Source organism: Prionailurus viverrinus, chromosome C2 (assembly GCF_022837055.1).
Source record: "Prionailurus viverrinus isolate Anna chromosome C2, UM_Priviv_1.0, whole genome shotgun sequence".
NCBI classification, from domain to species: domain Eukaryota; kingdom Metazoa; phylum Chordata; class Mammalia; order Carnivora; family Felidae; genus Prionailurus; species Prionailurus viverrinus.
In genome coordinates, this window is record NC_062569.1 from 114,052,698 (window position 1) to 114,078,884 (window position 26,187).

A 26,187-nucleotide genomic window follows, 5' to 3' on the forward strand; every position below is an offset into this window, starting at 1 on the left:
TTCCTTCTTTCTCTATCCTGGATTCACCAGTTGCTTACCTGAAAGATTCTTTTTCCACCACTCCAATTCTCCTTTAATACCGGTGTTTCTGTTGTACTTGCTCTACACACAACACTACCCCCCACCCCCCAACTTTGGTCTGATCAGCCACTTTTCCTTTTAACTTCAGCAATTATTTTAAACATTGACTTTAAATTAAGGTTTGTTCTCAAACTCCCAAATAAACTCTCCTATTTCATACAGAAATGCAACAATATCAGGTATCATTTCCTTCAATTTAATGCTTCTCATAAATCTCTCTAGGTACACAACACAACAACCCCATGAGTCTTGGAAGATGTGGAGGCTTCTACTATTCAAAGCCAATCCTCTACCAAGGTTCTTGATTTTGTACTTTCTCGTCTCCTGAGATATTTTGCCTTGCCAATGTATGTTCTTTAATTCCCTATCCCCCAGTGTACAAATTCTCTAAATTTCTTTCTATTAAAAAATACCCTTTGCTTTTCTTTTTGTCTACTAGCATTTGATTTACCTCTTGCCTTGCTACCTCAGCTACTGTTTACCTAAAAAATGGTCTCCATTACCAACTCCTATTTATCTTTCAATCTCATTTTGCCCTATACATTCTGTCTGGGATCAGCCCATTGAACATGCGCTTGTTGAGATCACTGAGGACTTAAGTAGTAAATCCCATAGATGCTTTCCAGTTTTTGTTTTCCTGACTTTCTCTGCTGCACTGGTGACAACTGCTTATTTGCTCTTGCCTGATGTGTAGGACTCCATGTCCTCATCTTCCTCCTTGTTCTTTTTTGACCACTTATTCTTAGTTACCTTTGGAGACTCCACCCAGCAACTTCCTCTGAGTGGCACATCACGGAGTTCCAACCTTGTTCAACTCCTTGCCTTTCTCTAAACTTCTTCCTAAAAAATATCATGGTTTGGGTTTTATAACCACTTTTATGCTAATGACTGCCAGATCTTTAACTTTGGTCAAGATTTTTCTCCTGAGCTTCAGATTTATATTTCTTATTGCTGTCTGGACATTTTCACTGCATGCTCCATAGACCTCTCAAATGGAATATGACCCAAATGAAATTCATCATCTCCCAACTACCAGCCCATCCTGTTCCTATGCTGTATCTTCCTATCAGTTGGTAGTACTACCTTCCACACATTCTTTTTGTTCCTAAGCATCCTTTCCTGACCACGTTTTGAAATATGGTTTCCCTATCCAATCTGATCCTGTCAGCTTCTGTTTTTAGTAATTCTCCCCCAACCTTTTGTTTTTTTTTTCTGTTGTTATATGGATGACACTCCCTCTTGCTTGCTCATGTGACTGTGCTTTGCAAATAATGTATCTGTAATGTCAAACGAGTTGAGGTGGCAGCAAGAGGCTGTAGCAAGAACACAATAACATATTAAACTGAAACCAGTGGTATTATTTTTTTGAATAACTGAATTTTGTGATTTGATCAACATTTTTGTGGTTGGCATGTGGTATCTCAAGGTTTTAAAGTATTTTATAACTATTATTATTTGGATTGCTAATTAATATTGTTATAAAAATGTAAGTCCAAAAATTTAGGGGGAAAGCAGTTGTCAGGTTAAGTGTCACAAAAAGCGTTTATGAAATCCTATACATAGTTCAAGAGAGATTGTATAGGGATGATGGTCAAGATTACACTTAATTCACACTAGTGTATTTCCTTGGAAAAGTTAGGAAAATTTGCACATCAGTAAGGTCATACATTCTGAGCAACAGGGCTGATGCTCTCCTTACTAAGTCAGAATGCATTTTTTTTTTAAATTGAAAACACACACACAGTCACATACCTACGTATATCCCATCTGCGTGTGCACATGCACACACGCGCACATACACAAACATAGGCACTTAACCACACCACCTCTTGCCAATATGTATCTGGAGGAATGTCCATAAGGATCCTGAACAATAGAAGATTTATGAATCCAGTGCAATATCACAGCCAGCCAGCTACCACCACTGCCACTAGATTGTAATTTTGTACTTAGTTTTGCTACCACTGTTTCATATAAAAGTAAATTGAAGTGATTTTCAAATATGTGGGAGACCAAAGGGAAATCTTTTCTGCTTCTAGCAAGCACAGAATGCTATTAATGAGCCATGGATGACTTCCCTACAATGCAATGTACTTAGCCACTTCCTCTTTCTGTGCTCACAGAAGCTGCGATTATCAAATTCTAAAGCAGTAGTTTGAAAAATGACTTCGTTTTTGAGAATTTGTGGGAGATGTGTGTGTATATATATATATATATATATATATATATATATATGCCTGCCATGGGGAGTTGAGCATCTGCTATTGACATAAAGTTTATATACCACTTTGAGCTTCTGGGATAAAAGAGATATGATTACAAAGGAGGGTAAGAATATTAAAGAAGAGTAAGAAGGGAGTATTTGGCCGTGTTTTTTTTTTTTTCTTTCTCATGCATGTGATTTTTATCTTAATAGAAATTCTATGTGCAGACAGGAGACAAGTTCACATGGGGATATGGCAGTGAACTTATAAAAAGAATAAGTAATTTTATTTTAAAAAGTGTATGAGAACATGGCTTTTTGAGTCAGAGACTTGAGTTTGAATGATCACTCTACCACTTAGTGTGTTATGTATTATTTTATAAGCTTTAAAATAATCAACTCAATGACACTTGTATGAGGTAGATGCTGATAATATTCCCATTTTATAGATAAGTAAGCAGAGGCACAGAGAAGTTAGTAACTTTCCCAAGTCACAAGGTCACATAGCTAGGAGGGACAAAACCAAGATGATCTGGCATATATTGACATTCAGATTCTTACAGCAGTGGTAATGCTAGCCACCATTAACTGAACATCTATTCTTTCCCAGACTGTGTGGCGTCTTACCTATATAATGTACAAAAGCCAAAAAATATTAGTTTTTAAATTTTAAATCATGAAATATACCACTTATAAACAGGTATCAAGATGCTTCTACATAAATATTTTATTGATAAGCTATTATATTTTCTTTATAATATATTGTAATTAATTCATGATTCAGCAGGATAAAAAGGATATCTGAAGCTAAGAATTCTTTCCTAATTTGCTGTGGCAGTCATTTGATCCCATTTTCAAGAGCAATTTAGATTGAGTATGTGCTGCATTTATTTGCCATTATATTCAGCTCTAGGATATAGTTGATGCAAAAAAAAAATCCATAACTTATCCCAAGCATCATTAGAGAATAATGTTGGTATATGTCTGATAAGAATGAGTTTTTGAATAAACATAATGGAAGGTCCTAACTATATATGCATTTCAAAGTACCATAGGTGGTCCTGATAATTTATTCTAAAATAATTCAGCACATTTACAGGAGAAATGAATACAAGTTATAAAATAACATCCCGAGAATGGCTACAGAAAAAATAAAAACAAATAGTTCATGTCCCCAAACACCTATGAATTTCATTTTGCTTTAAAAAGCATACTTGGTTGAGAGACTGCATTGTGTGAGGAGTATTGCTCTGTAATAACTTGACGATTTTGCTGAATTCAGCTTCTGGCATTGAATCTGGGCATCAAGTCCAGTCACAGGGTAAATATATCATTACTGCTAATATTGAGAGAAGTCAGAAAAAGAGGGCATGAACTCAAGAAAAATAAATGAAAATGAGATTTAAAAAAAGAAAGGTAAGACACAGAACTTAACCAAATAACATAGAACAAAAAATTAAATGAAGAAAGAATGCTTGAGACTGTTTTTATCCTATGAAAATGAAGATAAAAAATAATATAATATATTCCAAATAGCAAAAGTCCAGTCATGTTATAAGTAAGAAAATGGCCATATCTCTGCAGATAGATGAATATTTGAGAATACAATGACATTCAAATATGTGACCTCTGCTGGGGATGAAAAATATTTACTGTAGTAATTATTTTTTGTATTCTGTTTTTTTTTTACTATCAGTGAGTATTTTTGTAGCATATGATGGCTTTTTAAATATTAAAGACATTATAAATACATTTGAAATATAACTTCAAGATTGCTCTGTTATTCTCTACTACTATGTGAGACAAATGATTTTTGTATACACCATACTTTCAAGGATAAGTCATTTTAAAAAGAATGCTTTAAAATTTTTTGTTCTGAAAAAAATCTCTGCTAGGGTTTTTTCTTTTTTCTTTTGTTTTCTGAAAGTCAGGCAAACAAACTTAAGAGTGATAAAACCAGTTTTCTGATATGAACTTGAGTCATTATTCGTAAATATACATCAATTTAAGGGGCTCAGCATTATAGATCATGCATAAAACATCATGCTGAATAGTTAAATGTGATAAAACAAAATGAATGTTTATGTGAGACAACTGAGTTTCATTTAATCTCTTTATAACATCATTTGGAAATATATATATATATATATATATTAATAAGGCATGTGAATTTATAGGAGAAATCAATTATATTATTATATGTATATACTCCTCCCATTGGTAACACACTAATGTATCACAGTATCGGAGAAATGCACCCTAGAGAAAATGTTGCTATTCTTCATGGAAAAATCCATGAATAACATTATGTAAAAATTAATTTATGATAAATGATTTAAATCTAGAACTCAGAATATCTTATTTAAATGCCATCAGAAAAGAACACCTCACCCGTAAAAAGGAGTCTAGGGATCCATTCTCCATATATTCCACCACAATCATTACTGGTCTGCCTGCAAAAAGAGCGAAAGAACACACAAGGATTAGAGCAATTACGGAAATATGTGCTGCAGTAAGAGATTTCCAGCTGTGGCAGCTAAATTATTTGTATTTTATTAATAGAAACTTCATTTGCCAACGTGCTTCTACAAAAGTCTCCCTATTACACGTAGGCATCTCCCCTTTTTTTATGGCATCATTTCTGTTGAGTTCATATAAGGAATACAAATTACAAAGGAATTAAGCATTTCCTTTTCTGAAGCCCTGCAATCACTTGTTTATATTATGTTCTTTTTGTCCTGAGCTTTTCCTAAAAGATCATGAACAAGCTGAAGGCAGGGTTTAAGCAGTCCCTGTAGCTGCCTTGGCACTTGCAGAACACCTTGTCCTATAGTGGTGCAGTCACTGTGGCTGAATTACATTAGACTGGGCATTTCTGAAATATTCCTAAGGCAAAGAGGAAAGGAGAAATTCATAAATTCTCTTTAAGAAATTATAAACCATTAGTCATAGTCTGCTTTTAAGGGCTTTTAAGTAGAAAAAATGTCAGTAGATTGATGAATACTACCAAGCTGGTGGGCTTTGCAATAGTTCTTGATCATGTCTTTATTGGACATAGATTAGATCAACAAAACATTGATGGCAGTGCATGAAAATAAGTAGCTCTGATTTTGTAGTCTAGTAACAGAAGCTAAAATCAGAAACTGAACATCATTTATTTCTTCTTTATCATATCTATTTGCGATTGCTACAGTTCCCAATACCTCTATTAGGTAGAATATTTGACATAAATAACTTAGATTTGTTTCAAAGAAAAGAATCTATTTGTTCTGCCAAATTGCTCAAGTTTAAAAGATAAACTAATTTCAGATGAAGAGAAAATATTTACCTGAAATAAACATATATGACATACTTATTTTTTACTTCTATATTCCTTGCTTCTCATTGAAATTTTTAGCAATTGAATCTGTACTGTGCACATTTTTTCCTCGTAAGTACAAAGAAGATCTGGAAAGAAATTATGTGTACCAATGATGGAAATATTAGACCTCATATTGTAATTCATGTCTCTGTTATGAACTCAAAGCCTTGTGGGTTAAGAAGGGTGACTGTAACAAATTAGTACAATGTCTGCAAATGCTAGATTTTACATTTGAATCTATATTTTAAAGAAAGATGTGCTAAAGGTTAAATGTAGTAATAAAGCTCCCAATTTATCATGCATAGTATTAGAATCCGAAGAAATTTTCCATTTTGGTGGATTTCCATAATGTTCCTCAAAGTCATTACTTTCACCCAAACACAGATATAGAACTTTATCAGAAAATCCTGAGGTCAAATGAACTGTCAGCACTATTGTAGCAAGGAACTAGAAGATCCAGATTTTAAATCTGACACTTTGTCATGAAATCTTTTATTTGGCCATTGGTTTCAGAGAGCTTGGAAACAGGAGCTGAATGCAAACACTTGGTTAGCAAGATAGGGAAAGTAAAAGATCATTTTTTATACTTATATATGGAAATTCTGAGACTGGTATTCCAGTTTCAATTGTAATGGATCATGGATGTTAAGGGGAAATGCTGGGTTACTACAGTGACTGCCTGAGTTCACCTACCCAGAGTTAACCTTTTCAATCTACCTTGACCATGCTGCCAGAGAAACATATATATACCTCTCCCTAAGAATGTCAGTTTTGATACAAAAGAGCCTGCAAGCACTTCGCTTGTATTAATACAAATTATTATTAGCCCTATTACACAGATAAGGAAATTGAGATAGAAAATTAAAGCACTTGCCCATCAAAGAGCTAAGTGGCAGTGTCGAGTAATCTGCCTCAGAGTTTAAGCTCGTAACTTTTATGCCGTAGGTGCCTCTCAGACATAATTTATAGATCAAAGCCGTAAGGCTTATCCTCCTTTGCTGGACCTCATCTCTCCTAACTAGCCCTGTCCTCTCCTACTCCATTTGTTGTTATTATCATCTATACTGGTTCAATCCTGCCTCCTCTCCTTTCCCTTTTGGTATTCCCCTGCCAGGATTATTTCCCAATTTGCTTCTCCCTGATCTCACCTCACACCTCTTCCATGAAAGTCCCCATGGTGATATTTCCTCTAGTGGCATTCCCATCACATCTATTGTCTGCATTATGAAATGTGCAATGTGAAACTCTGAATGTGAAATGTTCTATATTAGGTTGTTTTTCTCTCTTATTTTCCCATAGATGCTATGTCTCCCCCCATTCATTAGGTTTCTCAAAGCTACCTCCCGTAAGGCTGAGCAGAGTAGGTGCTTTATAGTAACAAGTTGATTTTTCTCAATGACTTCGTAATTCCTCAGAGAGTAACACTGAAGTATTTCAGCAAGATTCTAATCTATGTGAATACCAAGTACTTTGAAATTAGTTCTATCTATAACTCCTTGGGAGACACTTTATACAATCTTAAAATTCATCAGTGACAAGTTTCATCTTCTCATTAAAGATAATAAAGAGTCAAATGAAGACTCCCCTGGTTTCTTGTGAATTATAAGCTTCCCACCTGAGCTCTGCATCTTTTGTATTTTGTGCAGTAATGCCAATTTAGAGCTGCTATTATTAAACTAAGGAGTTGTTTTATTAGAATACTGCTGGAATCTAACCTGTTATTTGTTTCCTAGTGATTTTCTATAGGAGGGTTAGTTACACTGTGAAGATTATAAGCAACTTTATAGTCTATGATTACATGTTATAATCAACAAAATAGATAAGTATAGGGAAATTATGAAAGGATGGTATTCAAATATGTGGCTAGGTGAGAGAATCCTACTGGCAACAGTGCTTTGTCTGTTATATTTTTAAATATGTAAAAATTATACAATACATTATTGCTCTTGGAAAATATATTTGGGGGTGATTCTATTTTTATAGTTTCAAAACATTTCAGCTTTTCTCACCTGTTTTCCAATTTTGGCCACTTCCCCAAGTGCCTCATGTTACAGAATTAACTTAGTATTTGCTTTGTACTGAAGTCAATGGACAAACTCCAGGATCCTTGAATGTTAGTCAAGTCTCAACATCCCTAGACTTTTTTTTAGAAGTCTCAATGGCTTGCTTTAAGAAATTTTCAAAAACACTTCTTGAAGTCACACAAAAAAGTGAATTTCTTTCATTTTCCTTCAAAAAGTAGCCCAGAAATGTTTATTGGTATGTTAAATTACATTGGAATCAAAACCCTGTAAGAAATCACTTATTCATATCCTGAACACAATGAATCACAAAATCCCAGATCATCTTTTTCTGTTTTAGACAAAAATTACTTCCTTTAACTGGGACTTTAATGTACTATTGACTAATGATTTTTTTTTCAAATTTACAGTTTCCTAATACTTAAGATGATTTTGATATGGGTGGTGTTGAGAAACCATATGGTGATAAGAGTATATTTTTCTTGTGCTGTTGTTAAAGAAAACAAAATAAAGGAATTCTTTAAATGTTCTAGGAAAAACATTTTGCAAGTGAAATAGTGTTGTTTGTTTGTTTATTTGTTTGCCTCAAGAAGGTATGTGAAAGAAGGGGATTACAGGGATTTAACATTTTCATATAAGCAATGAGTTTGTACTGGATGTAGAATTTTGTATCAGCTTGGCCATTTCTAATATGATGTCAGTAATATCAAGAATGTAAAGAAATCACAATGACCCCCAAACTCTATTGTAGATTTAAAACAATTTTAGTTTATTTAACATTATATCATGTCTATATTTTATCTACCACATAATAAAGTTTGTGGTGATAATTTGGATTGACAGTTACATTGCCTGTATTTATCTCCTCCCCAGTTGCAATTCAGGACTTTGGAGCCAGTTACTTAATCTATTTCTACCTCCCCTGTTTCTGCTATAGGGATAGTGAATTATAATGATCTCAAATGGATTTGATAATTAATACTTTTCTTATCCCTCTAAGGCATTCAAAAGATATGGATGACATAAATTTGAACAAAGTTATAATATATTAAATAATTTTTATTCACCAGGTAAGTACTAAAATTGGGGAATTATTTTTCCCTTATACTGTTGACTGGTGATTATCAGATCATGTCCCATGTGAATCTTAACTTTAAGGGATTCAAATCAAATCTTAACATTTCCCCTGAACCTGCTTTCCCTCCTATATTCCTGTTGGGGTTAAAACATCACCATCTACTTAGTTACCCAGGCTTGAAATCCCATTTTAATATTGGACTTTTCACTTTATCAAACCCCTGTCCATGAGTTATTAAGTTGTGCTGATTCTATATAAAATCTATTATCACTGCCCATATTCTGCCTTTATTTTCTCTTGCTTCACTTATTACAATAATCATTTGCTGGTTGTACTTGTTAATACTTATATAATCACTGTTTCAAAGAATGATCCAACTTTTTTTTTTAGTGCCTACTATATATAAGTACTCTTCTAGTTTCTGAAGAAACACAATCAATACAAGGTCCTTGCTCTCATGGAGTGTATAGTGAAAAGGAGAACGGAAATAGGTAAACAGTCAATTACTATAAAGGGCTAATGTTTCATTCCCTCCTTTAAGAACTTGCTTTACTTATTGTCTTGTTTGCTGCAGAATTAAAATCTACACTGCTTGGCAATAAATTCCTGAACAATCTCTTCTCTGCCTTTGTTCTAGTGTCATCTTTTACCTCCCACTAGTTCCCTAACTCCTGTTTTTCAAATTATCTAGGGGACTCATAATTCATGAAGTGTGGCTTTACTTGTACCTCCCTGTCTTCCTTGGAAGACTGCCTTCTCACTGTTTCCACTTGGTAAAATCATATACTTAAAAAAGAAAAAGTAGAACTTAAATACTGTCTCCACTGTCAATTCTATGAATCACTTTCCCTTTTAGGAAGAACTGATTGTTTACTTTCTCCTCCTTTTATATCTTAATCAAGTGTATGTGATACACTTATGGTATGGAATTGGTATTTGCTGTGTAGGTGTCTGCCTCCCTCTATAAAATGCCCTGGAGGTCAGGAAGTGTGCTTAGTTCTTCTCAGTAAATTCACTATTGAGCACAGAATTAGGCACTTAATAGGTACTCAATTTCAGTTTTTTAAAATGCAGTGCCAGAAGGTACACATATAAAGATGTTCTTTATGACTGATTCTAGACCAAGAAAAGAGTTATTGAAATTACAGGATGGCAAATCAATAAATTTTAAATTATTTTCATTGTAAAATATATGGTTTTGAAGAAAGAAAACTTCAAAATTTAGCTCTGCTACCTATTCACTTCATGATCTTGGACAAGTTATTTTTGTTCTTTCAGTTTTTGCATTTAAAAAATGAGCATAATATTATATGGTTTTCAAAGAATTAGATGAGACAACATAATTAGCAGTGTCTGGCAATAGTTGGCACTTAAAAATGTTGGTGTACATTTACTTTCCTTCCTTTCTGTGCACAATTATCCGCTTTCCCCTTATTATAGTTGCCCACTATGTAACAAAAAGTTTTACAAAAGTGGATCATTTCCATATTTTATTATAGTTTGGTATGGACATGAAACTTCTTTTATATCCTATGGCAAAGTAAAAATCACCGCTAGTTACATGTTTTATATAATACAGTAAATTCTCAGTTTTGGCACTGAAATTCTTATGTCTCAGGCAAATTGGGATAGTTGGTTACCTTACACCTTGTGTGCTCTGCACAGTGCAATTAGAAGTTGTGGGATTAGTATTAGATAATATGATATTAAAGACTTCCACTTTGGGCAAGTGACTTTTCATAACTCACTTACGCTACTGCCTGTCTCTTCATTCATGTATATTTGTATATTATATATCATTACATAATAATAACACTTCCTCTATTGTGTGAGAAGTGAGATTAAATGAGAAAATGTGTTTAAAACACAGGGAATAGTACATTATACTAAATACTGAATCACCCAATAACAGCTTAAAGAATGAATGGATAAATGCAAATATCATATCCTACCTTACTGGCTTGATGTTAAGTCCTAAACTAAGAAGTGGTTTTCGGAGTTAAAAAGGTTCATAACCATAAATGGCTATGTCAGTATATTTAGGAGCTTTCTTGATGGTCTCAGAAGTCTACTTAAATCCTACACACCTGAAATTGACAGGTTTGAAGTTGTTTTAAAGAACAAGATGGTTTCTCCTAGAGTAAAATAATCAAAATGGGTATTTTATTACTTTAAATGACACACTATAATACATAGTTTCTTTGGAATAGCTTCTGTAGGAAATAGATTCTTATCCCCATTAACAAGCTATGCTGTCTTTTGTACTCTACACATTTGTACCTGTAACAATGTGTTTTTTTGCTTAATTTGGAATTGGTTTTAACCTTAAATCTATTTGAAATTCCTGAATCTACATGATGACTCTGTTGATTTGGTTCCATGTTTTCTCTTAATTTCTTTATTTTATTTCTTAAATTTAGAAGCCATCCAAATGCTCTGAAAAATGATGAAGAATCAATTATTTTACCCAATGATAAAATCGCTGAGCAGAAATTAGGAGGAGGGACTACATTTGTGAAATCTGTAGCATTTCTTAATCTAGATTTGTTTCAGAGTAAATAAAAGGTGTGAGGTTTGAGAAATGAGACGTAATTTTCCTGCCAGTTCCAGAGAACAGTGGCATACCATCTGCATCAATTAACTTCAGTAATATTCAGTACTATCCTGCCTACTGAAAATTACCATATGGCAAAAAAGACTTCTCTGTAATTAGACATGTCTTGTTGACAATGAAAGTTACTGCCAATGATGCCTAATGTTAGATTTTGTTTTCACTCTAAGACACTAACCATATTGCAAAATTTTAATAACATATGAATTTTTAAGAGTGGCTCTCTTGTTTTTTTTATTACATCCATATTTACAAAAGTGTTATGAAAATGATAAAATTAAAGGTACGTGTTTTAAAATGATCTGGTTTATGACTTTTTGCTTTCAACTATAGTGAAATGATTGATTATACACCAATAAATTATGTAATTACTACTAGGTAGGAAGGAACAAAATGCATCAGAGCATTCTCATGACTTGAAATACTATGTAATACCTAAGTTCAAAACTGAATTAAACCATGTGACAAATAAATAATTTTATGCTGCCTTTGTTCTTGATTTATTTTCTGTGAAACACTTTTGTGTAGGTAATTTAAAAATAGATACTACATTAAGTCAGCACATATGTAATGAATGGCTAACTTTAAAAAATAAGTTTTTCAATATGCCATGCACTATTCTAAGGGTTCTACAGGTGTGACCTCATTTAACCCTCATACCAACCCCTGTGGCGAGGATAAATACTAGTTCAGTTTAACAGCTCAGATTACAGATGCACTGAGAGTTTAAGCAACTTGCCCAAGGATGCACAGAGAGCAACTGGCAGAGCCAAGACTTGAATGCAGGAGACCTAGTTCCAGGGTCTGAGTTTTTGACCATCTTCTGATACCCCCAAATGATACTTGGGTCTCCACTAGTAATTTGAAGACATAAAGCATTACCCTAAATAACTGTGCCTCATCTTAGAAACACATTCTGGAAACGCATTATGGACTGGGCACTGTGTTGCTCCCAAAGATGTTTTGTCCTTGAGAAGCTGCAGGATTTTAAGGTTTTATTTATGTATTTATTTATATATTTATTTATTTATTTAGAGACAGAGACAATGCAGGGGGCCGAGGGGCAGAGAGAGGGATACAGAGAATTCCAAGCAGGCTCTGCACTGTCAGCATGGAGCCTGATGAGGGGCTTGAACTCAGGAAAACCACAAGATCATGACATAATGCCAATACCAAGAGTCAGACGCTTATCCAACTGAGCCACCCAGGCACCCTGAGAAGTTCTTGGATTTTAAAGCCTCATAAAGCTCTATAATATTCTATATAAACAGGCAATACAGGCTAAGGAAACTTGCTGGAAAAAAACCTTTAGATTTTGCTTCCCCCATTCTTTTTTTTTTTTTTTAATTAAAAAAATTTTTTTTTTTCAACGTTTATTTATTTTTGGGACAGAGAGAGACAGAGCATGAACGGGGGAGGGGCAGAGAGAGAGGGAGACACAGAATCGGAAGCAGGCTCCAGGCTCTGAGCCATCAGCCCAGAGCCTGACGCGGGGCTCGAACTCCCGGACCGCGAGATCGTGACCTGGCTGAAGTCGGACGCTTAACCGACTGCGCCACCCAGGCGCCCCTTGCTTCCCCCATTCTTAAGCATCAACTGATGATAATAATGCTGAGGATCCTTCAAGGAAATATTTTAAGAGAGTCTTGAAGCTTTTGAGAGAAGGTAGCATATTTTCCAGTAGTGTTTCAAATGGTATCCTTTATTTCTGGTTTCATAAGTGTCTTATGGTTATACAACTAATCAAATATTCAGCATTTTGGTCTTTTGTACCATTTGCTAATCAAAAGAAAATCAACACAAAATCTAAAAATAAAGCAAATGTCCAGAGAGGACAGATTTAATTCTAGCTACATAGGTTATTTATGGTGAGATTTTTAACAACGGAGAAAGTATTTCTTAAATGAAACACATATATAAGTTAAACTACCAACTACTTTCCTTTTTCCCTTCCAGGAAAGTTACTACTTATTTTTGAGCCTTTTCTGTAATTCTTATAAGGAGTTTAATTTAAAAAAAAAGAGAAAGTTCAGTTTTGCTAATTAAACTTTCTTTTAAGACCTCTGTGAACACAACTATGAAAACCCTACGTTGTGCCACAGGCACCTTCCACTGTGCTTTGTCCTACAAGGCAAAAGAATGCTGCGATGTGACAAGTTTTATAACAGGGTTGGTCTATCCCCACTTATTTATGTTCACAAGTGGCCCAGCAGCCCATGAGGGCATGCATACAGCCCTCTGGGAGAGGAAAAGACATTTGAGCAGCTCAGTTACTTATCGTGTTTCCAATTAAGGTGTAAACACAAAGACACAGCAATTCCAACCAACACAGAAATTAAACACTAATTCACATGGAGACCCAGTTAATTTAGCAAGCTGTATAAAGTTTTTTTTTTAGAATTTCTCTTTGTGAAAAGAAAATGATTCCAGGATGAATCTTTTGAAAGTGTTGATAGTTTCTTTGAATAGCATCAAAAAAGAGGACACAATTTGTAATAATAAAACATGAAGATCTCTAGGGAGTAGACGTATATTCTCAACTGAGAATTTAAACAGCCATATAAATAAGGTCCAGATTTTTAAGATTCAAACTTTTTAAACTATATTAAGATAAAAGTAGCATTTATGCCAATAAGAATGTATAATAACTAAGGTCAAAAGCTAATAGTATTTAAAGAATCTGAAAATAGTAAAAAAACACTAGTAAAGTAGAAGTAAAAAGAACTAGTAAAAATGTGGAGATTACTTAAAGACTTAATATCTTTCATGTTTTTCTGGGAAAAAAATAGAAATTCTCTTTTTTTCCATTTTCTATATGAGTGTGTATATATATATATATATGTATGTATGTATGTATATATATATATATATATATATATATAAAATTTATTGTCAAATTGGTTTCCATACAACACCCAACGCTCATCCCAACAGGTGCCCTCCTCAATGCACATCACCCACTCTCCCCTCTCTCCCACCCCCCGTAAACCCTCAGTTTGTTTCCAGTATTTAAGAGTCTCTTATGGTTTGCCTCCTTCCTTCACTGTAACTTTTTTTCCTCCTTCCCCTCCCCCATGGTCTTCTGCTAAGTTTCTCAGGATCCATATATGAGTGAAAACATATGGTATCTGTCTTTCTCTGACTGACTTATTTCACTTAGCATAATACTCTCCATTTCATCCATGTTGCTACAAATGGCCAGATTTCATGCTTTCTAATTGCCAAGTAGTATTCCATTGTACGTATAAACCACATCTTTATCCATTCGTCAGTTGATGGACATTTAGGTTCTTTCCGTAATTTGGCTATTGCTGAAGGTGCTGCTATAAATATTAGGGTGCAAGTGCCCCTATGCATCAGCACTCCTGTATCCCTTGGGTAAATTCCTAGCAGTGCTATTGCTGGGTCATAGGGTATTTCTATTTTTAATTTTTTGAAGAACCTCCACACTGTTTTCCAGAGTGGCTGCACCAGTTTGCATTCCCACCAACAGTGAAAGAGGGTTCCCATTTCTCCACATCTTCGCCAGCATCTATAGTCTCCTAATTTCTTCATTTTAGCCACTTAGACTGGTGGGAGGTGGAATCTCAGTGTGGTTTTGATTTGTATTTCCCTGATGAGGAGTAATGTTGAGCATCTTTTCATGTGCCTGTTGGCCATCCGGATGTCTTCTTTAGAGAAGTGTCTATTCATGTCCTCTGCCCATTTCTTCACTGGATTATTTGTTTTTCGGGTGTGGAGTTTGGTGAGTTCTTTATAGATTTTGGATACTAGCCCTTTGTCTGATATGTCATTTGCAAATATCTTTTCCCATTCCGTCGGTTGCCTTTTAGTTTTGTTGATTGTTTCCTTTGCAGTGCAGAAGCTTTTTGTCTTCATGAGGTACCAATAGTTCATTTTTGCTTTTAATTCCCTTGCCTTTGGAGATGTGTCAAGTAAGAAATTGCTGCAGCTGAGGTCAGAGAGGTTTTTTCCTGCTTTCTCCTCTAGGGTTTTGATGGTTTCCTGTCTCACATTCAGGTTCTTCATCCACATTGAGTTTCTTTTTGTGAACAGTGTGAGAAAGTGGTCTAGTTTCATTCTTCTGCATGTTGCTATCCAGTTCTCCCAGCACCATTTGTTAAAGAGACGGTCTTTTTTCCATTGGATATTCTTTCCTGCTTTGTCAAAGATTAGTTGGCCATACATTTGTGGGTCCAATTCTGGAATCTCTATTCTTTTCCATTGGTGTGTGTGTCTGTTTTTGTGCCAATACCATTCTGTGTTGATGATTCATCTCGGTAGTAGAGGCTAAAGTCTGGGATTGTGATGTCTCCTGCTTTGGTCTTCTTCTTCAACATTACTTTGGCTATTCGGGGCCTTTTGTGGTTCCACACAAATTTTAGGATTGCTTGTTCTAGCTTCAAGAAGAATGCTGGTGCAATTTTGATAGGGATTGCATTTAATGTGTAGATTGCTTTGGGTAGTATTCACATTTTAACAATATTTATTCTTCCAATCCATGAGTATGGAATATTTTTCCATTTCTTTGTATCTTCTTCAATTTCCTTCCTAATCTTTCTGTAGTTTTCAGCATACAGATCTTTTACATCTTTGGTTAGATGTATTCCTAGGTATTTTATTATTCTTGTTGCAATTATGAGTGGGATCAGTTTGTCTTTCTGTTGCTTCATTATTGGTGTATAAGAATGCAACCGATCTGTACATTAATTTCGTATCCTGTGACTTTGATGAATTTGTGTATCAGGTCTAGCAGACTTTTGGTGAAGTCTATCAGGTTTTCCATGTACAGTATCATGTCATCTGCAAAAAGTGAAAGCTTGACTTCATCTTTGCGAATTTTGATGCCTTTGATTTCCTTTTGTTGTCTGATTGCTGATGCTAGAACTTCCAACACTATGTTAAACAACAGCAGTGAGAGTGGACATCCCTGTCGTGTTCCTTTCTCAGGAGGAAAGCTCTCAGTTTTTCCCCACTGAGGATGGTATTAGCTGTGGGCTTTTCATAAATGGCTTTTATGATGTTTAAGTATGTTCCTTCTATCCTGACTTTCTCGAGGGTCTTTATTAAGAAAGGATGCTGAATTTTGTCAAATGCTTTTTCTGCATCGATTGACAGGATCATATGGTTCTTATCTTTTCTTTTATTAATGTGATGTATCACGTTGATTGACTTGTGAATATTGAACCAGCCCTGCAGCCCAGGAATGAATCCCACTTGATCATGGTAAATAATTCTTTTATATGCTGTTGAATTTGATTTGCTAGTATCTTGTTGAGAATTTTTGCATTCATATTCATCAGGGATATTGGCCTGTAGCTCTCTCTTTTTGCTGGGTCTCTGTCTGGTTTGGGAATCAAAGCAATGCTGGCTTCATAGCTTCATAGAATGAGTCTGGAAGTTTTTCTTACCTTTATAATTTTTGGAACAGCTTGAGAAGGATAGGTATTATCCTGCTTTAAATGCCTGGTAGAATTCCCCAGAGATTTTTGATAACTAACTCAATTTCTTCACTAGTTATGGGTCTGTTCAAATTTTCTATTTCTTCCCGTTTGAGTTTTGGAAGTGCATGGGTGTTTAGAAATTTGTTCATTTCTGCCAGGTTGTGCAGTTTATTGGCATATAATTTTTCATACTATTTCCTGATAATTGCTTGTATTCCTGAGGGATTTGTTGTAATAATTCCATTTTCATTCATGATTTTATCTATTTGGGTCCTTTCTCTTTTATTTTTGAGAAGTCTGGCTAGAGGTTTATCAATTTTGTTTATTTTTTCATAAAACCAAGTCTTGGTTTAATTTACCTGCTCTACTTTTTTTTAGATTCTATATTGTTTATTTATTATTTCTCTTCTTCTTCTGGGTTTGGGGTGTCTTTGCTATTCTGCTTCTAGTTCCTTTAGGTGTGCTGTTAGATTTTGTATTTGGGATTTTTCTTATTTCTTGAGATAGCCCTGGATTGCAATGTATTTTCCTCTCAGGACTGTCTTTTTTTTTTTTTTTTAATTTTTTTTCAATGTTTATTTATTTTTGGGACAGAGAGAGACAGAGAATGAACGGGGGAGGGGCAGAGAGAGAGGGAGACACAGAATCGGAAACAGGCTCCAGGCTCTGAGCCATCAGCCCAGAGCCTGACGCGGGGCTCGAACTCCCGGACCGCGAGATCGTGACCTGGCTGAAGTCGGACGCTTAACCGACTGCGCCACCCAGGCGCCCCTCCTCTCAGGACTGTCTTACTGCATCCTAAAGCGTTTGGATTGTATTATCATTTTCATTTGTGTCCATATATTTAAATTTCTTCTCTAATTGCGTGGTTGACCCATTCATTCTTTAGTAGGATGTTCTTTAACCTCCATGCTTTTGGAGGTTTTCCAGACTTTTCTCTGTGGTTGATTTCAAGTTTCATAGCACTGTGATATGAAAGTGTGCATGGTATGATCTCAGTTATTTTACACTTATTAAGGGCTGTTTTGTGACCCAGTATGTGATCTACCTTGGAGAATGTTCCATGTGCACTTGAGAAGAGTGCACATGAGCAATTTTCCATTGCTTTGGGGTGTAGAGTTCTAAATATATCTGTCAAGTTCATCTGATCCAATATATCATTCAGGGCCCTTGTTTCTTTATTGATTCTCTGTCTATATGATCTACCCATTGTTGTAAGTGGAGTATTAAAGTCCCCTGCATTTACCACATTCTTATCAATGAGGTTGCTTATGTTTGTGATTGTTTTATATATATGGGTGTGCCGCATTTGGTGCATAGACATTTATAATTGTTAGTTCTTCTTGATGGATAGACCCTGTAATTATTATATAATGCCCTTCTTCATCTCTTGTTGCAGCCTTTAAATTAAAGTCTAGTTTGTCTGATATAAGTATGGCTACTCCGCCTTTTTTTTTGACTTCCAGTAGCATGATAGATAGTTCTCCATCCCCTCACTTTCAATCTGAAGGTGTCCTCAGGTCTAAAATGAGTCTCTTGTAGACAGCACATAGATGGGTCTTGTTTTTTTATCCATTCTGATACCCTATGTCTTTTGGTTGGAGCATTTAGTCCATTTACATTCAGTGTTATTACTGAAAGATATGGGTTTAGAGTCATTGTGATATCTGTAGAGGTTTCATGCTTGTAGTGGTGTCTCTGGTACTTTGTGTTCTTGCAACATTTCACTCACAGAGTCCCCCTTAGGATCTCTTGTAGGGCTGGTTAGTGGTGATGAATTCCTTCTGTTTTTGTTTGTTGGGGAAAACCTTTGTCTCTCCTTCTGTTCTGAATGACAGACTTGCTGGGTAAAGGATTCTTGGTTGCATATTTTTTTTCCGTTCATCACATTGAAGATTTCCTGCCATTCCTTTCTGACCTGCCAAGTTTCAGTAGATAAGTCTGCTACTACCCTCATGTGTCTACCTTTGTATGTTAAGGTCCGTTTATCCCTAGCTGCTTTCAGAATTCTCTCTTTATCCTTGTATTTTGTCAGTTTCACTATGATATGTTATGCAGAAGATCTATTCAAGTTATGTCTGAAGGGAGTTCTCTGTGCCTCTTGGATTTCAATGCCTGTTTCCTTTCCCAGATCGGGGAAGTTCTCAGCTATGATTTGTTCAAGTACACCTTTAGCCCTTTTTTCTCTCTCTTCTGGATTTCCTATGATATGGACATTGTTCCATTTGATTGCATCATTTAGTTCTCTAATTCTCCCCTAGTACTCCTGGATTTTTTTCTCTCTCTTTTTCTTAGCTTCCTCTTTTATGCATAATTTTACCTTCTAATTCACCTATTCTCTCTTCTGCCTCTTCAATCCATGCTGTGACTGCCTCCATTTTATTTTTCACCTCATTTATAGCATTTTTAATTTATCATGACTATTTTTTAGTCCCTTGATCTCCATAGCAATAGATTCTCTGCTGTCCTCTACGCTTTTTTCAAGCCCAGCAATTAATTTTATGACTATTATTCTAAATTCTTGTTCAGTTATATTGGTTAAATTGGTTTTGATAAATTAATTAGCTGTTGCTATTTCCTGGAATTTCTTTTGAGGAGAATTCTTCTGTTTTGTCATTTTGGTGAGTTTTCTGTCCCTTTGTGTTCTAAAAGCTTGTTGTGTGCTCTGCACCTGCAAGCACTGCTATATTAAATGATGGTCATACACTGTCCAGGGCCTGGACATTCAGGAGGTATTTTTTTTGGAGATTGTTACTTGTTCTTTGTTGTTGTGACTTTGGCTATTTTATTACCCTACTCGTAGTGACATTTTGGACCCTCCACCAGGTGTGCTTTGATTTGTTCCTTGGAGTAGCCCTGACAAGTTCTGTGGTTCGGGTCGTGCAGAGTGTTATGTTAATCCTCAAATCAGTTTCCTAGGTGTGCAAGATGGTTTCCTAGGTGTGCAGATGGATAGTGTTGATCTGGCTGCATTTCAGAGAGGATAGATGCAAAAAAACTTCCATGCTTTTCTGCCATCTTGGCCCCTCCCCCTTGAAATTCTCTTTATAAATGTTCAAGAATTTGATATCAAATGCATCTTGTGGCTCTATTTTTAAAAATTTTCTTTTAAATGCACTGTCGATCTTACACAAGGATAATGATGTTCATTTATGTCAACTACACATAACTCTCTAAAACATTGAGTTTATAAGAACCTAGGATTCTTCATTTATGGATTTCAAGGTGTCCAGAGACCTCCTGAAATTGTATGCACATATTTACATATATGATCATATATCTATTTTCTTGGTGAAGAGTCTGTTATTTTTGACCAAGAAACAGTATAATCCATTAGAAATCTGAGTCCATGACCTGTATTACAACATCAGGACTCTATAGGAGTCCTTAAATTCGTAAATTCTGCAATTGATTAAAGGTTTCACAAACTGGATATTATTTGAAAGTTTGAATTATACCTTCAATTTTGTATATGCTCCCATCCTGAGTTTTCTTATCCCATGTGGGATAAGAAACATCTTCACATTGTCTTATGTAAGTTTTTAATTATTTTTTAACCTGTTGTGTATTTTTCCTCAGTAAGTCAAAGAACTGTGCTCTTTGGAACCAACTGACTTGAAGCCATAGAGGAAGCAGACTAAACACACATTGACATTATCCGGCCAGCCCCTCTTGCACAGGTTTTGAAACTATCAGTATATCCCAAAAAGTGTTTTTAAATAACCATCTAACATAGCAATAAGAGTGTGTAGATATTTTAAAGGGGTAGTTTATTGGGGACATGACTAGAAATACAATTACTCATATCACTTTCCTTGTGCCTCTCTTGGCTGGGAGTGGTCTCTGTCATTTTATCAGTGACTCTCTTTTCTCTATGCCACTCCTCAGTCCTGAGATAGAATAATCTTGTTCTCCTGCCCATTCCTGCCCCAGATTTCCCATGCCAGTTTTTTAATAGTTGCAGTTCTGCAGCGTTTCCTTCTGAAGCTTGCAGATGCACAAACTTTTGAGGAGGAGGGTTCTCTGGGGAGAACCATATAAAATAAGTACTGAGTAGGGGCTATTGGGTCTTAGGTGGAATCACACGAATATCAAGGAACAAAGAATCCAGGAGTTACGAATCCAGATGAAAGTTTTTCTTTTTTGTTTTTTAACCATAGTTCATGTTTTGAATAATTTATTCAGGATTTTACTTTGTATGCTTAATCCAGTTTTTCCTATACCCTTTATAATTAGCTTTTGGTTTGAGTGGGCACATGCAAATACTGATTCACACACACCTCACTCAAGGTAATTGGCAACATTCTCAGCTGCAGAAATGTATAAAATATACATCCTTTAATTAAAGAGCTTTTCTCCTCTTAAAAGTCTCTTACTTAAAAAGTAAACCACTGTCTCTTATCTTTTATGCATATTTATTACAACAATATTTTGTTAAAGATAAAATAAGGTCAATTGTCATCTATACTACATAAAAATATGAAAAGAATAATCATCCTCAGAACTATAGCCAATATGAATTATTTTGTCAGAAATTATTAATTTTGAAATATCAAATTATGGATCTCAAGCAAAGTTACTGACCTTTTTTAGAATGCCTGAACATATAAAAAATGAGATGGTTTACTTTGATTTTTCTGAACTGCAGTTCAATTGTATTTAAAAGTTATACACTTTCCTACTGTTGATTTCCCTTGGCATACTGAGTTCATGCCAATTTTCCTTAACTTACATATATTCTTTCAAAGTCTGCCACTTAGTCTTATATATTTGTGTTGCTGCTTTTCTTCAGTCCTCTGTATGCATCAAAACTGATATTATATTCACTAGCTCTGAGAATCTCTGCAGCTTCAACTTTATTTATCATTCCTAACTTATTTCTACCATCTAAACTATATGCTTTCTGAATAAAAATTTTTTGCCTGAATAATAGTGCATGTAATATTTGCCCTGACTCCATATCAGATAGGATTTCACATGAAATATGGAAAGGAAAATATTGATAATCATGGTTAATGGATTTTGAAGACATTTTAATATTGGCTTAGCTCTGTAAGTCCTTTGCTATAGAAATGGTCTACTTAAATCTGTTGTTAGTGTATAGAAAATCGGACCGTGAATTCATTTCCTAACATTGCTAGTCAGGGGACACTCATGAGGATATGAAAAAGTCTGGCTATCTGAGTAGAAGGCTCATTCAAATCTTTTTTCAAAGGGTAAAAAAATAATAGTAAACATTATTTTAGTTATATATTTAGTGACTGCAAATCTGGTGTTTGGGTCCCATATGTTCGTATTTCTCCTGCTATCTGTTTCAGTGTAAGCAGATGAGCCTCGTGGGATTGATTCACTCCATCTTTGCCATTTACTTTGAACCTAACACATGGAATGCAATGAAGAGAAGCTCAGGTAAAAATGTCAAAAGAGGTGTTTTATATATAGCATTGTATTTAAAGCACTAGCAGACAAACTGAGATGGTGTTTCAGAAGAACAGTCCCTCAACAACTGAAGAGCTTCCAAGATTAACCACAAAGGAAGTATTAGGAAGATCTTGAACAATGATTTCTTTCAGAATTTATCTATTTCTAAATCCCTCATGCTGCCTGTTTCCTTTGTTTCTCTTTCATAGACTTTGGTTATAATTGATAAATCTTGTTAGTTTAAAGCGTATGTTTGAGTTTGGTCTTGAATCGTGTGTGTGTTTGTGTGTGTGTGTATAATTAAGTAAATATTATATATATATGTGTGTGTGTATAATGTGTGTATATGCATATAAATATTATATATAGTAAATTATATGTATTTACATATAAATATATATGTAATATTTACCTAATTAAAGAAAAATACAGTCTCCCACAACTGACTAAAAACTGCTAAAATATGTAACCTAGAATTTCGATGATCTAAAGCTACTAACCTAGGTTATTATTTTCTGAGTAAATATTAGATAATGAGTATGCTTTTATATTTTATAAGTAGGTCTAGTTTTTAAGACACATTGTGATGTCTGGATCTTAGTGTAAATTTAAGATACTACACAATGTCAGATAGTTATTGCTGTGCAGTGACAGAAAAGAATAAATCAGGAAACGTCCATATATTATCTTATCATTGTAACTGTGTAATTTTATTTCTCAATAACTTTATTATGCTGGTTTTATTTGTATGTGCTATACGTATGAAATCGCCAAAAACATAAAGGGTTTGGGTAGAGGCAGAGTCTGTCATACGATAAGCCACAAATCTAAGACCCTATTTGTAATCAGTGCTCTGTGACAGATAAAAATGTTCCATCCTACTTTCAGATACTGTATGCCTACAGAATTAAATCAAAGAAACAACTTGATGGAGCCACCTGGCTTGCTCAGTTGTTTAAGCATCCAACTTCAGCTCAGGTCATGATCTCGCAGTCTGTGAGTTCTAGCTCCATGTCGGGCTCTGTGCTGACAGCTCAGAGCCTGGAGCCTGCTTCAGATTCTATGTGTTTTTCTCTTTCTCTGCCCCTCCTCTGTGCATGCTCTATCTCTCTCTCTCTTGAAAATAAATAAACATTAAAAAATTAAAAAAAGAAATAACTACATGTATTAAAGAGGACAATTTATTTCCATTTTAGAGTATGTGCCTGATTATACATTTAGAAAAGGGGCATTACTTCTTTTCAGAGAGGTAGAATTTGATTCTAATTTTTTAAAGTTTATGTATTTTTCAGAGAGAGAGCGAGAGAGCGAGAGAGAGAAAGAATTAGTGGGAGAGGGGCAGAGAGAGAGAGGAGGACAGAGGATCTGAAGCAGGCTCTGTGTTCACAGCAGAGAGCCAGATGCAGGGCTTGAATTCATGAACTCTGAGATCAAGACCTGAGCTGAAGTCAGCCCTTAACTAACTGAGCCACCCAGGTGCCCCAAATTTGACTTTAATAAGGAGGTATACAGCAGGGGAAGACTTTGCATTAAAAAATATAATATCAGTTCTGCCATTCTACCTTCTCCTCTCTCAGCTTCCTTCTCTCTTCTATTTCCTTCTCTCCTCTTGTCTCTTCTTCTCTCCTGTGACTTTTCTTACTTTATTGAGTAACTACTGCTTGAAAGGCACTGCATCAAAGAATATTACTGGGTGATCAAAAATAATGAAATCTTGCCATTTGCAACAATGTATCTAGATGGAACTAGAGTGTAAGTGAAATAAGTGTGTCAAAGACAAATATCATATGATTTCATTCATATGTGGAATTTAAGAAACAAAAGAGATGAACATAGGGGAAGGGAAAGAAAAATAAGATAAAAACAGGGAGGGAGGCAAACCATAAGAGACTTTTAACTATAGAGAACAAACTGAGGGTTGCTGGAGGAGAGGTTGGGGGGGATTGGGCTAAACGGGTGATGGGCATTAAGGAGGGCACTTGTTGGGATAAGCAGTGGGTGTTATACGTAAGCAATGAATCACTAAATTCTACCAGTACTACACTATATGTTAATTAACTTGAATTTAAATAAATTTAAAAAAAAGAAAGAAAATAAATATATGAATATACTTGCTATTTAATTTTCAGTCAATTAGTTTCTGGCATTTTTCTCTATTTGAAACTAAGAAAGGTAACTCTTTACTACGACCTTTCTAGAAATAAAAAAGGTCATATAGACAGTATAAACAATTGACAATAGTTAAATAAATACTGATTTTAGGCTTGTCTGCTTTCTGGGTCTCATAATTAAATGATTCATTGCAGTTAGTGCAAAAATAAGTACTATAGGGGCACCTGGGTGGCTCAGTGGGTTGAGTCCCACTCCTGGTTTTGGCTCAGGTCATGATCTCACAGTTCATGAGTGCAACTCCCCCATTGGGCTCTGCGCTGACAGAGCAGAGCCTGCTTGGTATTCCCTCTCTCACTCGTTACCCCTCCCATGTGTGTGTGTGTGCTCTCTGTCTCTCTCTCAAATTAAATAAATAGACTTAAAAAAATAAGTACTATATAAACACTGTTCCTTGATAGCATAGTGTGACATGAATACAAAGAAATGATTTTATAAGAAACATCATCGTGTATCTCATTTAAATTCGATTAAGATAAGTAACTGGGAACTAAATTAGCACCATCATTAGAACAGGCTTTGTGATTTCCTTGAATCACATAGCTAATGTCTTTTGAGACCCTCAAAGTACTGTGACAAAGAATCAATTGGGATAAAGCAAATTGATTGCTGCCCAGTCGCCATCAAACATTGGCCAACTGTTCAAAGTGCCACGGTACAGGTCAAGGGAGGAACTATTTTCTTGATGATGTCCTAAACCTAACGGGTGATGAGTTCATTTATTAGATAGCAAAGAAATACTTTTAAAAAATATGAAAGAATAAAAACTCATGATTACTACTTCATTCTCCTTTACACAAAATTATAAAGGAAATTCTCGGGAAATAACCTATAGATGAATGTAAGAGGATAAAAATTACCTTTGAAATTGTAGCAGTCATTACTGAATAGTGCCAGAGGAAATGCACAGGGATCACTTATCAAAGTGATATAAGCCAGGAAAAGTGAGTTGAGTTAATTTCAGTTTGAGGGAACAGGAACAAGTTTAGATCTATAAATTTTTTATGAAGCAATTTTGTTACACCTGATTTGTATGTAAGTCATGGAAACTGAACTGAGTTTTCTTTCGTATGAAAGCTGGAGGCAAATTTGGCTTAAAGCCTAGAAGAACAGAGTGCTAGAGTGTTCTTTCAGATCTCTCTCTAGAAAGTTGCTTCTGTGTATGTGCTATAGAAACATCATCTTTCTTCTATTATTCTCAGTGGCTAAATGACAAGGGTTATTTATTTATTTATTTTTAGCAGTAATGCTGAATAATTCAAGTTACTTCTGAACTTTGTAATGTCATTTCTGCCAAACATACCTAAATCCACTGAGATTTGTCATTAAGAGTTAAGGATTAAGCTATTAAACTACAAATCATCCATTCCTCAATTCTAATCACTGAGATATTAATAATATATGTGAAAACTGCCTTTTTATATTTGCAGCTCTGAGAGCTTAGCTTACACAGATTTTTATTTTGTGTCTTTTGAGACACCACCATCACCACCAACAGTAAGAATAATAACATTTCTGAGCAACTGATACCATTTTTGTTTCTAAAGAGGAAAAAAAAAGTGGCACTCATTAGAATTAAAACTGCTAGTTTTAAATTCATGTAGTTTTGGTTCCTACTGTATCAGTGACATTGCTGGCCACAAAGCCTCCAACCATATCGGTAATTGTCCAATGATAAAACCAAACGACATCAAAGCATATTTACGATTTGCTATTTTGTATGTTTTAATTAAGAAGGCAAGGGTAATTGAAGAGCAACAGAAAAATAGAAATGTAATAATGTTAGGCCTTGTTGGTA

At 35.0% G+C, this 26,187-nt stretch overlaps 1 protein-coding gene across 2 annotated transcripts in view; it reads right to left on the bottom strand.

Annotated features, from left to right (window-relative positions):
• Positions 1–26,187, bottom strand: part of EPHA6 (EPH receptor A6) — an 880,333-nt gene that overhangs the window by 124,601 nt on the left and 729,545 nt on the right. For both annotated transcript variants that reach the window (XM_047875260.1, XM_047875259.1), the window contains one exon: positions 4,676–4,737. In XM_047875260.1, the coding sequence (XP_047731216.1) occupies positions 4,676–4,737 (62 nt within the window). The remainder of the gene's footprint in view (positions 1–4,675; positions 4,738–26,187) is intronic.